The sequence below is a fragment of the Haliaeetus albicilla genome, chromosome Z (genome assembly GCF_947461875.1).
Source record: "Haliaeetus albicilla chromosome Z, bHalAlb1.1, whole genome shotgun sequence".
In the NCBI taxonomy this organism is placed as follows: domain Eukaryota; kingdom Metazoa; phylum Chordata; class Aves; order Accipitriformes; family Accipitridae; genus Haliaeetus; species Haliaeetus albicilla.
Window position 1 is genome coordinate 50404367 of NC_091516.1, and position 24019 is coordinate 50428385.

General features: G+C 40.1%; 1 protein-coding gene across 1 annotated transcript in view; it reads left to right on the forward strand.

Annotated features, from left to right (window-relative positions):
• CAMK4 (calcium/calmodulin dependent protein kinase IV) overlaps window positions 1-24019 on the forward strand; it is a 183024-nt gene that overhangs the window by 70449 nt on the left and 88556 nt on the right. Inside the window, exon 2 of the mRNA XM_069777186.1 lies at window positions 11724-11802. Within this exon, the coding sequence (XP_069633287.1) occupies window positions 11724-11802 (79 nt within the window). The remainder of the gene's footprint in view (window positions 1-11723; window positions 11803-24019) is intronic.

Sequence of the window (24019 nt, forward strand, 5' to 3'; positions counted from 1 at the left end):
TATGCTGTGCTTGAAGTTTCAGTACGATGGGGAGAACATGGAAGAATTAATTTATTTTTAAATCTGTAATACACCATTGTGCTGAATTCTTTACGTACAGGAGTACAGACTGACATAGATTAGATTAGAATCATTATTCTGGATTACAGAGCAGCTCTGACAGCTAAAAAGCCTCAGTCCTTTAAAAACTGAAATTGCAGTCATTGAAAACTGCAGTCTTTCTCTAATATAGCCGATTAAACAGTGGCTTGGTGAGTGGCTGGTATAGGGAGCTTCAAGAAAAAATAAAAGATGTTCATGGACTAGAACGTCTGGAATCTTCTCCTGGAAAACAGTAATTTCACTCTCGTAACTACAGAAAAGAGCTCCCTCATCTCAAGCATTGAGTAGTGGTGACCCTTTCTTGAAAATGTAATTGACTGTACATGTACTTGCTTGCATATGTGTGTCATTAGTTACTAGGATGGTCTGTGATCACCTTCCATGGGAATGGTTCCACGACATTCTGAACATCCTGTTGAAGTTCCTGTATGTATGAATATGTGCATTGGGAGCTGTCAAATGATAGGAGGGTAAAAAATGGACTTTCACAAAAAGAAGAAAAAACACAGAACAGAGGACACAGCAGTAGCTCTGGGAAGGGAGAAAGCTGAAGGTGCATCATTGATTAAATTTACCAAGGAAAAGACTTGAGAAATGTGCTGAGGGGAAGAGGAAAAAGAAGAAAAAGTTAAGTCCCTTACGTAATAGGGAAGACAAGCAAATAAAACATTGTGTAGAGACATCTGGGGTCTTTGTAAAAGGTTAATAGAATATTAAAGGCCCAGTTAGAACAGAAGTGAGAATATTTAGGTAAGTCAGAGTGCAGATGTCAGTGGTGAGTTGATGATGTTCACCCCAGAACACTGAAGAAGCAAACTCTTGGGAGCAAAACCTGCATCTTCAGCTGTTATCCTTGAGAAATGACTACAGGCAGGTGAGGTCCCAAAGTCTAGAAAAAAGCAAAATACAGGTGAGTGAAAAAAGGGTGGAGGGTGATTGAGTCAATACATTGTAATTCAGTAGGGCTCACATCAATACCTGGAACAATATTGAAACAATTTGTAAGAGCTTAGAAAGTGGTAAGAGAGACTCAGGCAACACTGGCATGGCTTGAGTCTGTGTATGATTCAGTGAGTGCTTTTTGTTTGTTCTGGTGAGATTCCTGCAGGGTTGTTGTACTGGGTTTACGTGGCAAGGTTTTGGTTAGCAGGGGGCTGCAGGGGTGGCTTCAGTGAGAAGGCACCAGCAGCTCCTTCCATGTCAGACACATGGTTGCAGCTGGCTCCAAGGTGGACCCACCACTGGCCAAAGCTGAGCCCATCAGTGATGATGGTGGTACCTCTGTGATAACATATTTAAGAAAGGGTAAAAAAACCTGCACAGCAGCAGTGTGAGAGAGAAGTGAGAACATTGTGAGAGAAACCCCACTGCAGACCCCCAGGTCAGTGAAGAAGGGGGAGGAGGTGCTCCAGGTGCTGGAGCAGAGATTCCTCTGCAGCCCATGGGGAAGACCATGGTGAGGCAGGCTGTCCCCCTGCAGTCCATGGAGGTCCACGGTGGAGCAGATATCCACCTGCAGCCCGTGGAGGACCCCACGCTGGAGCAGGTGGACATGCCCTGAAGGAAGATGTGACCCAGTGGAGAGTCCACACTGGAGCAGATGTCCTAGCAGGAGCTGCGGCCCCATGGAGAGGAGCTCACACTGGAGCAGTCCATTCCTGAACGACTGTACCCTGTGGAAAGGAGCCATACTGGAGCAGTTCATGAAGGCCTGTGTCCCCAGGCTGGAGCAGGGGAAGAGTGTGAGGAGGAAGGAGCAGCAGAGACAAAGTGTAATGAACTGACTTGCAACCCCCATTCCCCGTCCTCCTGGGCCGGTTGGGGGGAGGAGTTAGACAAGTTGGGAATGAAGTCTGGGAAGATGGGAGCAGTGGGGGAAGGTGTTTTCAGTTTTGTTCTTATTTCTCACCATCCTACTCTGTTATTAATTGGCAATAATTAAAATTAATTTCCCCAAGTTGAGTTTGTTTTGCCCATGACAGTAATTGGTAAGAGATCTCCCTGTCCTTATCTTGACCCACGAGCTTTTCTATCATATTTTTCTTCCCCCTTGTCCTGTTGATGGAGAAGTAATAGAGCAGCTTGGTGGGCATCTGGAAGCCAGCCAAGGTCAGCCCACTACAGTCGTGCATGGCAGTTTTGTAAACCTGAGAAGGAAGGTGTGGTGACCCCAGTCTCCTGCCCACTTTGTCCCTTGAGGAGGGTGGGAGGTGGTACCAAGGTGGGTGATGAGGAGTGCTCCAGGGTGGCTGCCTCCTCTTGGCAGGGATAGCTTAGGACTGATGCAGCACTGTTCTTGTGTGCATGTGGAGGAAATCCAACATTTAGGAAAGGCTAGACCTACTTAGGTCTTTCCCAGCCACCAGAACCAAAGTCTGCCCAGCTAGAAAGGTCAGGCTTTATAGTTTTGGAAGGTCAGACCTGATTTGATAGGTCCCCCATGCTTGCAGTAAGTTGGCATTTGGTCATCAGACTTGCCAGGACCACAAAACTTACCACTCTGATCAAAATAACACCTCACTGACACAGCCTGCAGCGGAGTATATTGCCTTAATGCTATCTTCATTTTCTCAGGAAATCTGTTTTTCTGTTTTATGTATAGTATCAGCGTGCTTCCTCCTGCAGCTTCCTCTTTCTACTGTAGCTTTTTTATTGCAATAAAATTACAACCAAGTGTAAGTCTTCAGGTTATTCTTATCAAGATGGCAAATTAGTTTTTCTGACTGTTACAAAAATATTAGAAATGACAGATTAAATGTGTTCCCTATTATGGAAAATCAGATATTTCAGTTTATCTTTTTACTTCAAAAATATAGTATTTTTAATGGAGAATATATGTAAGTATGATCAGAATTCAGAAAACATTATAAAAAGTGTTCATTTAGGGAGCATTAGCAAAATATAATACACTCCTCCAAACTCTTTTGCATTGCCTGGCTTTCAGTCTTATCTCTTATGATTAGAAATGGCTCTCACCTGGTTTAAAGAAGAAAATGTACGAAGTAGCTAGAAAAAGGCCAAAGAACTCTTAAATCTGTGGTATATTTCAATTTTGTTTGTTGTCTTGTAGTAAGAGATCCTGGATTGGCACTGCACATAAACTTCTTGGCAAAACCAACTTATTTCAGAGAAGTCATTGCATAGCAATTCATAGTTCAGCACAACATGAACCTCCAGGGAGAAAGCTGCGTAGCTTACCAAAATGAGGGCTATTCAGGATAAGCATGGGCACAAGAGCTTGCAGAATCCCAGGAATGACTTGGCCTAAATTAGCTGGTAAAGAATTTTGTTCCAAACTTGCTTTAGATATGCAGACATGAATAGCCATGAAATTGTCCCTTTCTCATTTAAAAAGGTTTCTTTTTTCTATACAGAGCAAGTTGCTAGTAGTCAAACTTTGTAACCCCCCTTCTACTTCCCTTCACTCCACCAGGAAAACCAAGAGTTATTATGGGGTGTGTGAAGCTGTTCATACTGCTGCATGTCATTTAGTGCAAAAGCCGGTTTTCCTTTTGCACATGGAGATTGTCATTAAGAGCAGTAATCAATGATGTTGACACCTACTGGAAGTACAGACTGTTAGAACACTTCCTGATGAAGGACTGTGTCACCAGAGAAAAACAGGCAGGCAATTCTGCAATGGCCCAGGAAGGAAGGTCTTGCAACACATTTTTGAAGGTTTTTAAAAGTTTTTACTGCTCAGTGCTCTTTCTCCTCACATGTACTCTTCATTAAGATTAAATAAACAATGTTTATTTTATATTAGTATCTCTTTAAGGGGGGCGGGGGGGGAAGTGCTGCTTATGAGATAATGGTTTAAATGGTGCTTAAAATAAGGCATCTGTATTTCCAGGGAAGCTATGTTCACTGAACTATTTCAGTCATCAGGCTTTGTGTGCTGCTTGGGGAGGGCCAGTAACTGCATGGCATGTCACATAGATGGAAAGTGCATGCACAGTGTCTGTGGCCGTGAGAATATGCCTGAGACTGCCAGTCCAAAGATTTGGGTCTGTGCCTTGCACAGGTAGTCTAAGCACCTCTTTTGAAAATTTGCCCAGTGTTTCCAAAGTTCAGTACCAAGGACAAAAATCTGCATCCTGCTGGAAGCAGTAGGAGTTCAGTCAGTCCACTCTTCTACCTCCTTTTCTTTACTCTCCCTATTTCATTGAATTGCCTAAACGTGAGTAGGGTAGTACTCTCCTGTCCCTGAAAAGAGAAGAGCAATCTCAAAGGAAACTCTGTTCTAAATAAAATATTCAAAATCAGTTTCTGGATCTATTGGACTGCTTTGTGTCGAACAATCAACCTGACACTACTACAAGTTCATTTTCAGCCAACTTTCAGCTGCAAGTTTTTTTCAGACTTGGTAGGAAAGAAATTGGTTTTCCTATTGAGAACTCCCCTGCTGTTTTAGAAATACAGTTGTTCTTACATGCAGTCTAACCCAATTTTTAAAGGGGCTAAAGGAAAGAGAGGGAAGAGTGAATGTATTTTCTATACATTTTTCTTCTATAGTGCTGTATGAAGTGCTCTGATCTTCACCTCATATCTGCATTTCAGCAGTCTTACTTGAAGCTTTGTTCAGGAACCAACCTTCTGAAAGTTGAGTTACACCAAGGAGAGCAATGTACACACAGTAAAGCAGTAACCTCTAAAATTCAATGTAGTTGGAATTTTGTTTCCATGTTTTCAAATTAAGGTCTGAGATAATGATTCTTGCTCTTTTAATATGCCTGGGTCATCTGTATTGTCCCATTCAACAAAAGGCAGGGGAGCCAAATTCGTCAAAATGCTTTAAGATATGCAGTGTTGGTGGTCTGTTTCTGGTCCTCAATGTTTACCCACCAGCTAAACAGAAATTTAAGAAGTAGTATTTGAGGTGGGGGAAATAATCTAATGTTAAGAAAGATATTATAGAATGCACCTAATTTAACCCCTAGCTGAATGCCCACTGTTTTAAAAGGCAGTAATGCCAAGTGTAATGAAGTGTTTAGACTCCTTGTAGGATAGCGGTCTTTTTCCCGAAATTCCCTGCAATAGTTGAGGGAGGAGCCCCACTGGAAGCTAGTGAGAAATATGCTGCTGCAGTCCCAGCAGGAATTAGCAGCTACCGGTCCAGCCACCACAGCAGGACTGCTGCATTTTAGTTAGTGTTTCACCAGCCAGCCTAGCCTACATCTAAAGGATTTCAGTTCTACAAATTGTTATCTGTGGAAGTTACAAGTTCAAGAATATTGGCAAGCACTAGTTGGATTACTGTTTATTTAAAAACAGTGTATGTCTTATGTTGGGAATGTGCTTATGTAAGGCTCCTTTTGTTTGTCTGCTGAATGCAGTGAAGGCTGAATATTGAAAATATCTCGTTGGTCTATTGCATTGCCTTTGCAGGCCAGCCTGAACAGGAATCGATTGCTAAAAAGTCCTTTCACCTCAAATATTAGAAAATCAACATGGCAGCTAAAAGTCCTAGAATCAAAATCTGAAGAGGTATGGATGTTTTTCTTGTTTAAATCAAACCAGACATGGAATGCTATGGAATTAGCTTTCCTTTCTAGAACTGTGTACGTGTTTTCCACCAGCCTTGCCATCTTCAAAGATTAGTTTTATTCCTTATAGAATGTGGGAGTTCAAGGGGTTTTTTTTCCCCCTACATTACATTTGTTTTGTGACGTTTTCCATTCTCTTTACAAGTTGTGAAATAATGAGGGGGAACGGAGGGCTGCAGTTGCGCACAATTGCCTGCAAGTCCTATATATGTAGATATTGATGTTTAGAAGAAGTTTTAAGATCGGATTTGAATAATTTAAAAATTGCTTGTAAGTTTGCTGTAGAAAGAAAGTTTGGTTTGATACACTTTCACATGAAATGCGAGTTGTGAGAATTTCTGAATTTACATGTATGTGCCTTTTAAAATGAAGGCAATAGTAGTAATGCCATGAAATATGCATTTTTTTAATGTAATTTTCATTTATATGTATGTCACAAGCTTTGTCAGTGATTTTTTTGTTCTGTCTGGTCTTTAACTTCAAACAAGGCATTTAATTTTGAAGTCTAGGAACAGTAGTTTCATTCCTGTAAATCCATTTTGACCTTCTAGTGTATATATAAGAAAGAGTGCATTAATGTATTTTAACTTTATACCTCTGTAAACTGTACAAAAAAAATCAGTATTCTTTATGGAAGTCAATACTGGACTTTAATCCATTACTGCAGTTTTGGCAGCACAGATTTCCATGGCTCTGTAATAGGTACAGTTTTCTTGGGACCATTCATTCTTTCACCTGATCTGTTTGGACAAACTAGATTATGTAATCATTCTTTCACTGCGTGAAGCACAAACTAATTTATTTTCCAAAAATCAATTCAGAACTTAAGGAATTTAATCCAAATGAAATTTACAGGAGATTACATTGAGGACTGTATTTGTACTGAGTTGATCAAAATGCAGTATAAAACCTGGGATGAGTGGGCATGGTATGGAGGTGCCGACCTACTTTTGAAAGGACCAATTTTCCTACTTCCAGTGAAAATACTGTCAGCGGCTATTTATTTTATCATAAAAACTGCAGCTCTAGGAATTCACCTTTCCTACCTACCTGTGAGCAAATAAACATCTGGCTGTGTTTCATTTTGGTTCCTGTTCTTGTTTCAGAGGCAGAAGTTTTTTGTGGGTGTGGGGGAGGAAAGGCTTTTTCCAACCTGGCTCAAATTATTTGTCTTTTCTTGCCTTGTCTTTTCTTGCCTTGTCTTTTCTCCACCACAAGTCCAGCCTGATCCTGCAAATTCCATTTTCTCCTTTATGTGCAAATTCTGCTGATCACTTCCACCTCCTTAACACCCCTCCTGGGCGTCCCTGCCTTCCTTCCATCTGTGCTGACACCGCTATTTTTGACTGCGTGTACTTGAAGTGTGACCGCGCCTTTTCTGTCGGCTTTGCAGCCTGGACTCCTTAGTGCAAGCAGAACACTATGCCCAATCTCTAAAATAGTGTCCTTCTAAAATAATTGTGAATTCAATAACACCTGAGGATAATAATAAGAAAAATGATCCAGAATACTCAACAAAGTCTATAGGGGGGAGGGGGGACAAAAAATTTTACACATACTTTTAAAATATTTTTAAAACATTTTTCAAATTTGTGTGGAAAACAACACACAGGCAGAGATCAGTCACTGAATTTTAGTCTAATTTCACATACTAAGTGGTACTTTTAATACTTTAACTTTTCCATGCAATCTTTGGACTAGTCGCTGAGTGAGTTTATCATGTCGCTGAAGTATTTGTTTGTACTGCAGGCAAACTAGTTCTGTGCTAATATTGAGTTGCGTGTGTAGCAGCTGTGATACATTCCATGCACAGGGCATCTTGAGGTTTCTCATGAGTTCGCATTGTCCTTGTTGTAGGCAGCATCACATGGAAGTGAGTGTTTTTATTATCCATTATGACAAGTCAAGTTGTATACATTATTTTTAGTTTTTTTGTAAGGTCAAAACTGGATATAGAAACATATTTGTGTAGTAAAGCATACAGCATACATAATAAAGTGGCTTGGGTTTTTTTTTGTTCTTTAGCATGTTCACAGTTATACATGGGTTTTTAAAAGTAAATCTTTAACAGAATCATTAAGCAGCTTTCCAGACAGAAACACGTATGTCAGTAAAAGAGAATGACAATGTTTTCAACAACATAGGAATTCTGATTTTTACTGTTCTCTAACTAACTTGGCCAACTATGTATTCCAAGAATGTGCTTTTTTTCATATTGTTCCAGCCAACTTTAAATAATTTATATTTTTACTTCAGGCAGCTTGTTCTGGGCAAAGATGCAAAAAAGCAACAGCTGGATGCTCCTTTAAGCCTAATTTTCTTTAGAAGTAAATAAGTTCACACTTACATACCCAAATATATATAATGAAATATTTCATATAAATATAAGTTTATGTATATATGCAAAGATAGATATGTATGTATGTATGTATTCACCAACTACAAAGAGGGAGGAGCTGTCAGTTTCAATTCTAAATGTGCCAACACAATCTGAAGAGTAATCTTGTGGTTGGACACATCTGGAGCATGGGAGACTTAATTTCTGGTTTCTAGTCTGAACTGGGAATGGGTTGCTTGTCAATCACACACTGCAATGTACTTCTGCAAGTGATTATTGGCTGCTTGGGCTTAGGGTCGTCTCAGTTTCTTCTCTTGAAACTGTTCATGCTGTAGGATTAAATATTCCCTAGTGTTGGTATCTGCTGCTTATCAAATAAGTGCCTTAACCATTGAGTAGAGGTGATCTCTTTCTATAGCACCAGTATTATTTATCATTCAGATGGAGTGGAACACCACCTGCAGAGGACGGGACATTGAGAGGCTCGCGATCTGTCTATCTGGTCATAAATTTCATGCCTGTGGAAAGTGGCAGGTTGCCACAAGAATTTTTGGTTTCTGCATATTTGTGTTTTCTGACAAAATGTATCAGTGAAAAGTTGGTACAAATTCAAGACGAGGTTCTGAGAGCCTGGTTGATGGCAGTCAAGGTTTGATGTTGAAAAATTAAGGGCAAGAGGTTACAATTAGCAGCTCTTCGAGCTTTTCTGTTGCGCATGTGATTTTTGCAGATGAAGCTTCCCACTGCTTTTTGGTGATGAAAGTTTGAATCACTCCAGTTATGTTGGTGACCTTCCAAGTCATAGAGGCTCAGGAAAGCTGTATGTGCTGATTCAGCAGAAGGCTTGCTGAGCTCCAGCAGGAAGCCAAAATAAGCAAAGCAAAATGCAAAATAAGCAAAGTAAATTGTGCATTTACATTAAGACCCATAGGCTGCTTTCCCCGCCCATCCCCTCTCCTTTTTTTTTTATTGGGAAGAAGCAAAGAGGTTCTGTTATCACCGAAGAGACAGGGAGTCTGGTCTGTACTAGTAATGGTTGTCTGCTAAGCTTTGCACCAGGTGTGGTGTAAGCAGGTTGCCATCCTGTTCCTGAGTCCTGGTGCTTGTTTCTGGCATGGAAGAGGACGGCAGTGTTAGCTGTTTGCTCGGTGATCTCTTTCCTGGCTGGTGGGAATGTATCTGTCAGAGCCAGACATAGCACATAAACCAAAAGAGAACCCTCTGAAAGCATTCCCAAATCTTGTGATACCTTCTCATCATTTTTTCCCCAAATTAAGACTCCAGGGATGTGCTGTCCAAAATCTTTACAATAGGGAATAATTTCTAAGCTAGCACCTCTGTGTGTTTTGAATGGTGACTAACGAGCCTGATGGCAAACTGCTCACTGGACAAGCCTTCATAAACTCCTGTCTCTCCGGGCTGTCATATGTGTCTTTCGAGGATTATGCTGCCTTTCCTCCAGCTTTGGGTACAGTCAAATGAACTGTTAAAGGTGGTGCCATGCAACCCCTGCTGGCATAGCTGTCTGTCTCATCACTCAGCCAGTTCTGTTAAATTATCAGAGGTGTTCTAGTGGCTACGTTTTTATTCATGTGGAAGACTTTGCAGAGCCAGGTTACAAACTGGTAAAACAGACGCTGACAATAGCATCACTAGAGACAGTGACTGCCCTCCATCGCCACAGCTGCACAGAACACCTGGAGATGTGCACAGGAATGGTAATCTATTTATTTGGTTCATCAGCTGCACAGCTTATCTAATTGTGCCCTCAACCAAATAAAATAATTTCTAGGTTTGCTGCCTACCTAGTAAGAGCATATGTAGACATATGAGTTTAATGTTTATGTTGCACTCTGAATATGTGAAGCAGGGTACAAGAATGATTTGCAGTTTATGCAATGACTTCCCCATCACAGTGCTGTAGTGAAATACTGGTGATATGAACTTTATCACAGCAGGTCCTTAAAATTTTATCTTTTAACATTTTTGGTTGTACTTAAAAGATGTGAGGGTTGTCTTAATGATGTGGTGTATTTTTTTCTTCTTGCTAAATAGAGCCTTTTGAGACTTGGCCAAGAAGAGGAGATCTAATTAAATTCATGTAATGATTCTGGGAGTCACTGAGGCTTGCAGTACTCCCACACATTTATCAATACACTGTTATGACAGACAAATCATTTTAGCATTTGAGACGAAGTGAAGATTACTTTATGTGTGTTTGATGCACAGAAGCCCTCAGATGATTGAGCTGCCTGACCCTTGCTGGAGGTGACCTTTCCTGATGAAGAGGTCTTTCTGAAATAAATCTTCTCAATCGAATGCCAGTTCTTGTGCTCACTCATATATCCATAAAAATATGGACATGCCTACTCAGAGCATTATCTAGTGCCTGTGCCCATGCTGAGGAGGGAGAAGTGCAGAGCATGCATGGTGGTTTTGTACAGCAGTGCACCCAGAATGATAAACCTTTGTATCATGGCTTTATTCATACAGTCAAACTCGGCTATACCATTCCAGTGCTTAAAAGAAATCTGCTTGTGTCATTGCAGCTTGTGGTTATCTCCTGTAGACACAGTGAGATGGGTTTCTTCTGGTTCAGAGAGATCTGCAGTGCAATTTAGTGTGCAGTATATATGAAATCCTTCCACTGCAGAGTCGCTGTGTGCAGTTCTGCTATGTATGTTATTTGGGAAGTCATGGATGATAACGGGAGTCCCCTCTAGCTTAAAAATCTGCAGCTATTCCAAAGTGCTGAGTCTTAGAGTGGGTGACAAATCTGAGGGCAGGAGTCTTCCAAAAATGCCTTAAATCCAGTGCTGACACATAGCACTTCAGAGCATCCATTTTGATGGTGGCTGGCACTGGGTTGCTCAGCAGCATCTAAAAGTAAATGTCACAGAATATAAAGGTATTTGAATTGTTTGTAACCATTATGCTTTTGCCAGAGGCTTTTCCTCTCTTTAGCTAATTCATAGAGTACAGGTCCCTTCCCTGATGGTAACAAGTAGAGCACAAGAAGTAATCTCAGCCCCTGAGCCCATCTCTGGAGACTGGCTAGCCCAACCTCCCACTCAGAGAAGTGCCCTCCAACCAGCAGAGCCATAATTTTATGTTATGAGTGCTCAGATTTAGCACATTCAAGTGAGTATGCCTTGAAGGCAACCAGAAGATCTAAGCCCAGTTCAGTTTTGCTATGAACAAGCCCCACCAGTTTCCACTGAATTAACCAAAAGTGCTGCTTGTGCCATCTGGTGCCGAATTTGGCTGTTTGGGCAACTGGGCAGGGAGCAGCACAATAATTGTCTCTTCTTTTCTGTCTCACTCCCCATTACTGCCATCAACAATTAGTAAAAAAACCTAATGCAACTAACTGTTGCAAAGGTATTTCCTTAACAAAGACAAGGTATGTTGTCACAGGTTTGGGGACAGATTATGTCCCTTGCTACCCAGTGGAAACCTCCAGGATGTGTCAGGAGCCAGAAAAGGTGTGACCAAGAGGCATCTCAAGCTCTTGCAAGTTCTGTTGGCTGAATAACCACTGAATTTCACTGGTTCAACAGAGAACAGTTTTTACACTGGTTTTTTTGCTTGCATCTGTGGGGAAAAACAAGGTATTTTTGCCCTACCTGGGAGGAATAGAAAATGTAGTTTCAGCTAGGCAACTCTGTTTATTGACATATTCAAAGAGGCGTATGTACAACTATTCTTCCTTTTTTTTTTTTTTTTTTTTAATTTAGTGGGGCTACATCCATTGTCTACAGATGCAGGCAGAAAGGGACCCAGAAACCTTACGCCATCAAAATGTTGAAGAAGACAGTAAGTCGTTCTATTTTATTTTGCTTTGCTTTGGGATATGTTTGGGATTTTCTCTGGGTTTTTTTCCATGCAGTTTCTTTGTGTGAGGGAAACGAGACCCCGCTAAGCTTGTATTTTCTGTGACCGAGCTGCTTCTTCTTCTCATCATTAAAACAGCTTTTAGAGGTAACAGTACTCTGTTGGGAATGCCTTAGCCCCACAAATCTTGCTTGTACCTTCATCTGGTGTTGTCTGTATAGACTTAGATTCGGGGAAAACTTTTAGACAAAAATGTCTTTTTCTTTCACTAGGGGAAAGAAGCAGGTTCTGAATCATTTAAATGTTCTGTGATTTCATTTTGCTTTAATGCATTGTTTTGCTCAAAAAATATCATTACATGATTTGTCTTTTTCAGAAACTGGTTAAAACACCGCCTCAAACTCAAGTAAAATTAAATACTTCATGGAGGTTTTTCCCCCCTATAAAATTGCAAGAGAACCAGTTGAGACATCACTTATTTTTAGAGCACCATATATGTCACACTTCTACCACATTTATTTTTGTGTGTGTTACAAAATAGATGGTGGAAAGCATGAAGAGGGACTAGAGAAGAAATCCATTGTTACTCTGTCTAGTAATGGATTGAGAGACTTCAAGCAGAAAGAGTGTGGGGGATAGGGTAGAGTAGTTCATGTTCCTAACAGGTGAAGAGAAATTTGAGAGGAAACAAGCAAGCTGTGAGGCATGGACATGTTTTTTATTCATGAGTGGTTTTGATTCCATTTATTCCAGTGTTAAATCATCCATTATTCCATAAAGTTCAGGAATGTTCACATGTAGCAACATAATGATGGGTGGGTAGGCGTAAACATGTCTAAATGCTGAATTAACTGGTGGTCTCTGTGCAAGACATAATGAGTGGGTTCCACATGAGTAAAGTGTTGGCATTAATTTGTCATCTTTGAAAGTAAGCCAAAGTTTAAACTGGCACAGAAATTCAGTTGTGTGTGCTGCTTTTGAATTTGCATCTGGTGCATTGGAGGAAGCAGAGCATGTGAAGAGCTGGCATTGCTGCAGCCTACGCTCTGTCTTTCCTATGGAAATGCAGAGAACTTAATTTTTATCAGTTCTTTATGCCAATGATTCCCATAATGTTTTAGGAGTATACCTTCTGATAATTCTAATTCTGAAAAGCACTAGAAAGAATGATATTGCTTAAAAATATTTCTTTGCTCTTTTTTGGCCTTTGTGGAGATTAATTCATGTTCATAGTGGCCACATTAATACTAGCTCCATCTATTTGTATCTGAAACTATTCCATTTAGACTTTTGGCGGACTTATTGAAACACAGGGTTTTTTAAAAAGTGTAGGGAAAATGGCAAGCAAGTAGAATATAAGAATATGGTTATGTATGTAAATTGTTTGCACAGCAGCAATAGCTTGGCTTAATGCTCTCTTGATTATATTAGCAATGTGGTTAAGCAGTTTACGCAAATGAGTTGTTCCCAGTGTAATTAATACACTTTGGGATGTTTTGTTATGAGAACAAGTGATTCTGTTAGACAACTGAGCTTATTTGTATAACTGAGAACATGGGAGGTGATACTGTAAGGATGTGCCACTGCTTGTGTCTGTGTGCCATGAGCTACTGTAGCTCTGTTCCAATTTGGAGACATAATTATTATCACAGAGACAGAACTAACTGTGTGTTACAGTGCTCCCACAGCAGGAGGCCTAATCTTTGCTCAGAGTGTCTTGGTGTAAAAATAACCAAGTGTGGGCCAAATCACATACCAAAATGTTGATTGGCTTGAGATTCCTGTTGGCTTTTTTTAAACAGTTAGAAAAAACAGATGGCAGTTCAATAGTGGAGGAAAAGTGATGGGAGAAAAAGAAGAACCTGTGACTGTTTGCTTTTGATGCAAAGTCCCATTTCTTCAATTTCTTTTCTTAAATGCACATAAGGGAGCTCTGAAGAGCGCAGGAAATTAGAAGACAAAGGAAGATGGTGGAAAAGCAAATACTCCATTTTTTCCATTCAAACTGACGGACTTTAAACACTGCACCAAACAAGAATAACTCACTGAGGAAGAGTGTCTGTTAAAACAGGGTGAGGGTCAGGGATGGGGTGGTCTAGCTTGTTTTGGAAGTGGTAACAAGTGATGTGTGATTAGGAGTCTGGTGACTGACTGGCAGCTCTGGATGTGTGAATGCTGATGACTACAGTACTGTAATTTGAAGCAAAGTATTAGAAGTGATTACTTTCGTCCCATGGGAACAGCTCAGATAAGAAACAAATGATCCTTTTGGATTGAAGTAGTGTGCTAGGAACAGACTGCAAGAAATATAAAATGCCTGTTGGTGTTCTTTTCATTTAAATAATAAGATTAATTTTTCATTTTGCCTGACTAATGCATTCTTATTTGAGAGCAAATAAAACTTTGGGCAGGACATATCAGCCAATGCTGAGAATACATATTTATGAAGAGATGTGAGTTCATAGAAGATTTTTTAATTAATATTTCTTCACCATCTAGCTTAATAAAATAGTATTCTTAGATTATTCATTCAGTTCTATTTGTTTTTTTTTCTGATCACTAGTAAGCCAACAAAGAGAAACAGGAGAAAATATGTTTATACAATCTTTTTTTGTCAAGAAAGTTAAATAATTGGGGGGGAGGTATTTAGAGGTTTAATAATTCTTAACCATTAATTAAAATTATACAGTTCCAAAAGGAGGAGAAAAATGCTTTTTTGCTGGTTCAAAACTACTGAAACAGAATGCTTCAGTTCCCTGTTTTGTTTTGGTTTTGTCAAATTCAGCCCAAGTTTAGGAGTAGTTTTGAATCCTTTAAATTACACTTCCGTTCAATAAAATTTAGTTCAAAGAACACTTCTGGTTCTTACTCCTGAAGTGTCTGACTGTCAAATTTAGGAAACTGACAGGCATATTAGGACCATAACTTCCAGGGCAGCTAAGAGACAACTGTTAGAAGGGCTAAAGAAGTCCACAGAAAAATTGATGTATGTATTAGTGGGAAAAAAACTTTCACATAATGTACAAGAAATTAAATTTGGACTTATTCTTAACAGATACAAAAAGAAATATGTTTATAAAACAACATCTATAGAACAGGTGAATAAGCATGCTAAATTATTGCCTTTGATTTGCTTATCCAACCTTTATGCTCAGTTCCTGAGCATAATTGAGATGTAGGATTGTATTATATACTCATTATTTGATTTTTTGCTAGGTTTAGCAGATCTCTTAATGCAGATAATAAATATAAAGATTTGAATCATGTAACTGCAAATGTAAATTTCAAATGCAAACAATGTAAATGTAAAGGCAATTTACAATGTAAATGTAAATGCAAACAACATATAGCATGTGGATCATATTGGAAGAACACAGGATTCCTGAAGGGAGCAAACATATTTATGTGCTGTTCATGAAATGAAACTTCTCATCTGCAAACCTTTGCCTCCTTTTGGTGTGTTTTGAGAAAGACAGACAGCACATGAACTAGGGCCACCCTGGAGACTGTCTCAGTCTGGGCAGGTGAATGCCTTCCAAGAAATTAGATCCACCTCTGCCTTAAATTTCCTACCTGAGTCTGGACAAGTTGCTTTAAAAATAGCGAAGAGAACAGATGGCCTCTGTTCTGCGGTTTCTAAATTAAGACACCAAGTGCCTGCCTACTTTATAGGTCTACCAAGTACTAACAACTGTTAACTGAAGTAATTTGGGAGCTGCCATTGCAATAAAGCAACATGCTCTGCAGAAAGGAGAACAGGATGCTGAGCTGGGTTGTCTGGAGCCTAGGTCCTGGTGTATTCCCAATTCAGCCTGTGCTGTTGACTGAGGTATTTCTTTTTGGTTCAACTTTCTCATCCATAAAAATGACATAATACTTATTTGATTTGCTTCTCAGCAATGCTTTGAAGGATAGCCTGGTTAATATTCTGAGGTTTTAATTGATAGGCACTATCCTCTAAGAGTGATTAAGTATTATGAAATATTAGGCCCTGTGTGTCTCCGTCAATGAGGCATGCAAGTACAGAGACTGTTTTGGAGAATTCTCATTTTGATTTCATTTTTTTCATGTGTGGACATCCTCCCTCACAGGGTTTGTGATGCTTAACTAATACTTCCTCAGTGCTTTAATTAAAATCAGTATTTATGAAGCAGCATTCTTCTTGCAGACTGGTTGATGTTCAAAATCAGACAAACATTCAGGCACACGAACTTCTTCTCAGATCAGAGACAGAGCAACAGTTTTCAAGCAACACATAAGCTGGAAACAGTTGTGCTGGGATTACTCTAATTGTTCTAATTGGTTAGACAATTGGAGAACAACAAATAGTTTGTCTGTGGAGCAGAGAGGAGTGTAAGCAAATGTAAAGGTAACAGGCTTCCCTCCTGGATAAGTGGGGTTGGATATCTAGAGTTAGGGCCTGAAGAAGATTATAATGGTCTATAAAGGCATATATATAAAGTCTCAGTTGTGTTCCTGTTTGCAGATATATGCATAGATATATGTATATTTATACACACGCATGTATATTATATACACATATATACAAACATATATATACACACACTATAACGTATACTTATATATTATAAACTATATATATTCCCAACTATACAGAGAGTATAGTTGGCTGGATTTTTCATCTTGCAGTGAATTGGTGGCATTAAGTGATAATCAAGAGGCTCATGCAAATGTTTGGTCTGTTTTCTTGGAGAGGTGCTGCTTTTGCTTGAGCCTTCCAAATTGATTGAGAAGGCAAGTGCCACGGCAGGGGGTGGGGACTGTGTATCACACTTGGAGGGAGTCAGAATTAGTCTGGTCTTTCATTGACTTTTGGAGAAAAAGAAGTATGTTTGTAGCTATAAAATGAAAATTTCCATTTGCTGCCATGTGGCCTTACAGGATTTACAATTTAAGTGCCTCCTGCCTCCATATGCCTGTTTCTCTATAGACTTTATAATGAGACTATATATATCTATATCTATATCTATATCTATATATCCTGTGGCGCAGTAATTGTCAGTACTCTTATTGGACTGACTGACATCTGAGAGTGGTGAAGTTTAGCAGACATACCTGGTCCACAGAGAAAGCAAGAGCCTAACAATACTCCAATTTGTCTGAAGTGCTATGGCAGTATTCTTTTTTTCTCCAGATGACAGATGTTTGGAATACATGTACATATATATGTATATTTAAGGTCAATTTTTTTCTCACAAAGCTGGTATTAATTAACACATTGCATTAATGTGCAATGCAATGCTCTGATTTTTTTCAAATTTTTCAAAAAGGAAAAAGAATAGTGTCATATGTAAGTCTACATGAAAAGTCAACTGCACATCAGTACTTACCATTAAAAAGGTATGTCAACTAGCTCACACATTCTCTTCTGTTATTCATTCACACACACACATACACACATCACATATGCCATTGCTTAGTAATTATTGGGAAATGGTAATTTCTTAATTACCACTCCATCTGCAGAACTAGCTATTATATATGTAGATTACTTTATTTTTCCTGGTTAGCTCATTTTTGTCAACCATGTCATCATCTCATTCATGTGCATTTCACACTGTTATGTTTCTTCTGAAAGATGAAAAAAAAATTTAAGTCAAAATTATTTTGAATAAAGAAATAAGGCAGTAAGGCTTTGAGTTTTCCACTGCTTATATCCACTTTTCCCTCATATATAAGTGGAATCTGGCTTCCATAGTCTGACTCACTAACTTCCAAAAGAAAGAGCTTTTAATTAAAAGTTAAGTCCATCAAATGCGTAGTGTCTAAAGAAGAACAAGAAAGTTCGTTTTACATAAATGCCCTACAAAAGAAGAGAGAACTGAAAGATTTTTTTTTTCCCTGCAGTAAGATACCAATAGGTTTTTGCTTTAGATGCTATGAAATCAAACACCAGTTAGTCAAAGTGGAAATTTTACTGAAAATTAGCTTTGTAATATTCTGGTTTAGTCCTTGGAAAGCAAAAAAGTGGTTTTTGTCTGTATTGATAGGACATCCTTTAGAAAAGGAAAAAATCCCATTCTGCAATTGAAAAAAGCCTGTCCTACATACATAAAGTTATTTAACATGTCATCTGCATTACAATGTATTGTATTATATCACATTGTAGTGCAGGTGATGTGTAAAAATCACTTAACATAGAACAATATTTATTACCTGTCGCCATTTAGATTGAATTGCTGTGCTGTGCCTGAGTAAGTCATACCTCGAGTTAAGATTTTAAGAACAGAGAGTATGTATTACATTTCTTTTTTCCTTACTCTGTTTAATTTATAGGTAATTAGCTAACACTCATTTCTGGTATTCACAGCTTATTTTTCAGAAATACAAAGATGAGCTAATAAAAAGAGGAAAATATAAAGCTCAACTCATTGTTACGCACTTCAAGGAAGCTCAACCTACTGTATACATTGTATTGTTGAACAAGTAGTTCTGAGAAACTAAATAATATCCCTTAGATGATTAATTCAGTAAAAAAAAAAAAAAAAGAAACAAATGACATGTTTAGCTTTGAATAACTTAACAGGAACTTTCATGAAACGATCTGAGCCGCACATTTTCTTCTAACAACTCATCCATGCAGATTTTGCTCCCTTCCTGCCTGCAGTGATTTGTCTTCTCCATGGCTTTAAGCAAGCCTAGAGGAGCTTTGTGTGTCTCGGGTGCACATGAATGTAGAAAGGCAAGACAGGGAATAAGAATGAAATGTGTTGCTGCGTGAGGATATATTTAATGCCTAGAGCAAATACGCAACCCTGCAAAAGGGCTGCATGAAGGTGCAGAGGTAAATATTAGGCTATCCTGAGATTACAGTCCTTCTCTTTAGAAACCCTTCATTATTTACAGCCTGTTAAAGAAATCTGGAGACATGCCTTTGATGGAGCTGTACTGCAGGGAAGGCAGGGCTTCTCTGTAGATGGGTGGTCTGTGAGGCTTGTGCTGGGGATCTCTGAAACTCTTCTCCCTCTGCACTTTAGGAAGTTGTTGTTTTTAAGAAATGTATGCTGTGATCCTGTCATTACAGTTGTGACAGTTACTCATTTGAGTGGAAAGAGATTGAGCTTGTTCTATGCTGTCAAGCAAAGAATTAATGGAAAACTGCATGCACAAAAAATGAAGAGGACAAAAGATGAGAAACCACAGTGTTTTCTCAGTAGTGGCAGTTCAGCTGTTGGAATAAAACAGGGACAGTGTACAACTTAAAACATAGCATCCTGGGTTTATTCCTCTGGCCTGAAGCTGAGTTCTCTGTAGCCCCTCAGAGAGGCAAATCTGAGGTCTATAAGAGAGAGGCTTTATTTTATCAAGAACTCTGTAATCAGGATGTACTCACTTGACAAACTGGTTACACTGGCATATTTCAAGATAAAATATATCCTCTTTGGCTGAGGTGGTCTCCTTTTGTCTTACATCCTTTAAGAGAAAGACCAACCACATGTAGGGAGGAATGGAAAACCAAAGGTGGAAACTAACACAATAACTGTGGAAGTGGCACAGCCTTTGGGTTCCAGTTACAGAAGCTTCTTTGAGAAATCATGAAACCAGCATCACTGTCTGATGTCCATGAGATAATGTCACCGGGTCAGAGCATCTCTTAAGACTGGAACTAAGGTTCAGTACAACTTTCTAAGCTGAATATTGTGATGGCTGATGGCTGCAGGGCTAGTGTGTATGGGTGAGGATCATCCCAAATTTTTGCCAAACTAAACTTGCTCTCTGCTTGAATCACTTAGGAGGGGCTTCCTTAAGGGAAAAAAAAACCAAACCCAAAACAAAACCTAAAAAAACCCCAAACCTGAATAAATAAAAAATAACTAAAAACATGTTTTCCTACAAATGTAAAAAAACCCACCCCACTTTCTTTGTTATTCCTCCCCCTTTGTTTTAAGCAGCCTTCAAATACTACTGTTTGTTTCCAGTAAGCTATTCCATTATACTTTGTATATATTGAATGAACAGATGTTTGAAACTCCAACTGGGCATGCTTTCAGTAGATATAGTTGAAAACAGCTGGAAACATTTCCATAAGTAATAAGAAATGCCATAAATAAGATGGTTTGATTTGTATTTCAGTCCTGTGGTATTCAAGTCACTTTCATTTACAGGTTTTTGGGGTGAATTCTGATTTCAGATTTATTTTAGAATTGCAAAGATTACATGATATGCTAACTCCTGAGGACCTCTAAGCAGTAGTCTCAGGAATATCAGCCTGCAGAAATTAGGATTCTGTCTGCAAGATACATAACACTCATATAGGTTTTAGCTCTTTATACACTGATAAAAGAATAGTGCTACAAGAAGAAATAGCATCATAATAATTGTAGGTTTCTAGACTGAGTGACAAACATAGTAGGTATAGGATTTGAATGTAATAATATGAGAAAATACAAAGTTAAAAGAACTCTGTGATGTGGCTTTCAAGAATTTGTGGGAAAAGTTCTAATTCCTGCAGATGAGGGCCCTAATTTCTACAACTGAGAAGCCAAAAATCTGTTAATCAGAATGCCAGGAAAATTATTCATTTCACCATTATAACTAATTTCAGTTATTCTTTTTGTGCCATTACCGTGTTACAACTGCAACACCACAGTGAGAAAACATGTTAGCATTTCCATGCTTTATGGATGAGGGGCACATGAGGTATTGAGTCTAGGAGCTAGATCTGTAAAGTATTTGTATCCAGGCAATTACTACCACACTTCATAACACATCAATAACTACCTCCTGCATACTTTACTTCACAGGTAAAATTTGTCTTCTCTTCTCCAGGCTAAACAGATCCAGGTCACTCAGCCTTTCCTCATAGGAGGGACACTCCAGTCCCTTCATCATCTTGGTGGCCTTTCGTGGGATTCTCTCCAGTGTATCCATGTCTCTCTTGTACTGGGGAGCCCAGCACTGGACACAGCACTCCAGGTGTGGCCTCACCAGCGCTGAGCAGAGGGGACAGATCATCACTCTCGACCTGCTGGCAAGACTTCTTTTAAGGTAGCCCAGGATAAAATTAGCCTTCTTTGCCGCAAGGACACATTACTGGTGCATGCTCAAACCTTGGTGTCCACAAGGATCCCCCTTCCACCAAGCTGCTTTCCAGCTGGGCAGCCCCCAGCATGTACTGGTGGCTGATGTAGTTCCTCCCCAGGTGCAGGACTTTGCACTTCTCCTTGTTGAATTTCATGAGGTTCCTGTCAGCCCATTTCTCCAACCTGTCCAGGTCCCTCTGGTGTATCAGCCCTTCCTCCGAGTTTGGTGTCATCAGCAAACTTGCTGAGAGTGCACTCTGCCCTATCATCCAGCTACTTAATGAAGACGTTAAACAGGACTGGACCCAGTATTGACCCCTGTGGTACACCCCTCATTACTGACCTCCAGCTAGAATTCATGCCACTGATCACGACCCTCTGGGCCTGGTTGTTCAGCCACCTTACTGTCTGCTTATCCAGCCCATACTTTAACAGCTTGTCTATGGAGATCTTATGGGAGACAGTGTCAAAGACCTTATTGAAGTCCAGCTAGACAATATCCACTGCTCTCCCCTCATCTGTGAAGCCAGTCATTTCATCATAGAAGCTTCTCAAGTTGGTCAAGCATGACTTGCCCTTGGTGAATACTCCTGATGCCTGACTTATCCTTCATGTGCCTGGAAATGGTTTCCAGGATTAGCTGCTCCATCACCCTCCCAGAGACTGAGGTGAGGCGGACCTGCCTGCAGTTCCCTGGGTGCTCCTTCTTGAAGACATGAGTGACTTTGCTTTCCTTCAATCTTTGGGTACTCCTCCCAGTCACCATGATTGACCACAGATTATTGAGAGTGGCCTCACAGTGACATCTGCCAGCTCCCTCAGCACTTGTGGGTGCATCCCATTGGGGCCCATGAACTTATGTATGTTCAATTTGATTGAGTCTTCCCTGACCTGATCTTCTTCCATGATGGGTACATCTTCCTTGCTCCAGCCTTTCCCCCTGGTCTCTGGAGCCTGGGATTCCTAAAAGCTGGTCTCCCTAGTAAGGTCTGAGGTGAAGAAAGCATTCAGTACCTCAGCCTTTTCTATGTCCTCTGTCACCGGGTCCCTTGCCTCATTCAGCAGCAGGCCCTACCCTTCCTTTTGTCACCTGTCTACTTATAGAAGCCCTTCTTCTTGCCTTTGACATCCCTTGCCATATACAATTCCATTTGGTCTTTAGCTTTCCTAAATTCATCCCTGGATGCTCGGACAATGTTTCTGTATTCCTTCCAGGTTACCCAACCTTGCTTCCACACTCTGTATGCTTCCTTTTTGTGTTTGAATTTGGCCAGGAGCTCCTTGTTTATCCACACAGGCCTCCTGGCATTTTTGCCTGACTTCCTACTTGCTGGGATGGTCTGCTTTTGAGATTGGACGAGGTGATCCTTGAATATTATCAGCTTTCTAGACCTCCACTTCCTTCTAGGACCTTATCCCATGGGACTTTTCTAAGGAGATTTTGAAGAGGCCAAAGTCTGCTCTCCTGAAGTCCAGGGTTGTCATCTTGCTTTTCACTCTCCTCCCTGCCCTCAGGATCCTGGACTCCAGCATCTCATGGTCACTGCAACCAAGGCTGCCTTTGATCTTCACATCCCCAGTGAATCCCTCCTTGTTGGCAAGTATGAGGTCCAGCAGAGCATCTCTCCTGACGGGCTCCTCACTCACTTGGAGGAGGAAGTTACTATGAATGCGCTTCACATACCTCCTGGTTTGCTTGTGTCCTGCTCTGTTGTCCCTCCAGCACATAACGGGATGCTTGAAGTTCCCCATGAGGACCAGGTCCTGCAAATGTGATGCTGCTTCAATCTGTCTGTAGAGTGCCCCATCCACTTGTTCTTCTTGATCAGGTGGCCTATAGCAGACACACACTATAATGTTGCCTTTTACATTGTGTGTTATGTCACCTAAGAACTTGTGTGTTATAAGCCAGGTCTTCTTCCTCCCATGTAGTGGATATGTGAAATGTGATTTAAAGAGAGACAGCTTTATTACCACTGAGCTTCATACAGAGCTTGTTCATCCCAAAGTTTATGAAAGTATGGTCAGAGTATTGCAGTTGTAGTAAGGACCTCAAAAAACTTAGGTTGAAGGTCCCAGATAGATAGTTTCTTATTGCTGAGTAGCTAGACCTTACCAAAAGCTGAAGTTGCCACAGATTTTACCTGCAGTAACATAAGAACCTCCAGGGTCCTCAGGGGTTGCAGGTTTTTTTAAGTACAGAAATTGCACCCCAAATCACACTTTATGCATCAGAGGTGGTTTTTAGGTCTGATTCTGTGTGATTTGCCAAATCTGCACATGAATTCAGTGGCCATAAAGGGAGGCATAGATGAGTCTCCTGAAACTCAAATACTCACCTGTTCTGGTTCAAGTTTACATAGCTTACAATTGCCTCCTTTCAGCATCTCTTCCATTTATTCCTAAATTGTATGAAGCATCAGGGAACACAGGATCAAATATGGAAGGCACCCTATGGATCTTAGGCACAGAATTCACAGGTTGGGGTGATCTGTCGGAGAGGGAAGTTACTGTATGTTCCTGCTGTTCTCAGCCTGCTCGGTCACTTGCCTTTTTTTTCCAGCACAGCTCATAGATCCTGGCAGAGGAGGCATTAACGTGCTGTCATTAATGTAGTTGAGACATCCTCCATAGGGATTGGAGACATGTAGGGACAAAACCAGTCCTGTAAATTCTAATGTTATTTGTTGACACATAGTGCTAAGAAAGTCAGCTCATGGTTTCTAATCTATGAAGTGAGCTCTCTAAATCAGTTATAAGGCCTTGCTTTCACATGTCTGCCTACCTCTCTTAACCATCTCACTACATGCTTCTCTATATCCTTTTCCAACTGTCCATTTTCAGTCCCTGAAGAGTTTCTGCAAGGGATTCTTTTCCTGCTTTCCTTTGAGGATCTACTGGTTTGCTGTGTTATTCAGATTATAAAGTATAGAACCTCTAAATTTTAGGCAGTTTTGGGGCATGGGGTCATTTATGTGGTTCTTCTAAGTGTAGAGTTACAGGTTCTATGTACTATCAAGCAACACTGAAGTGACTTCAGGACCCCTCATTATCAGTGTTCGGGGCTGACCTACCAGAAAAATTGTTTAGCATCAGGAGATTACAAGTCTCCTAGTACAGTTGTCATTTAAGCAGCAGGTCAGAGATTCAGGGTG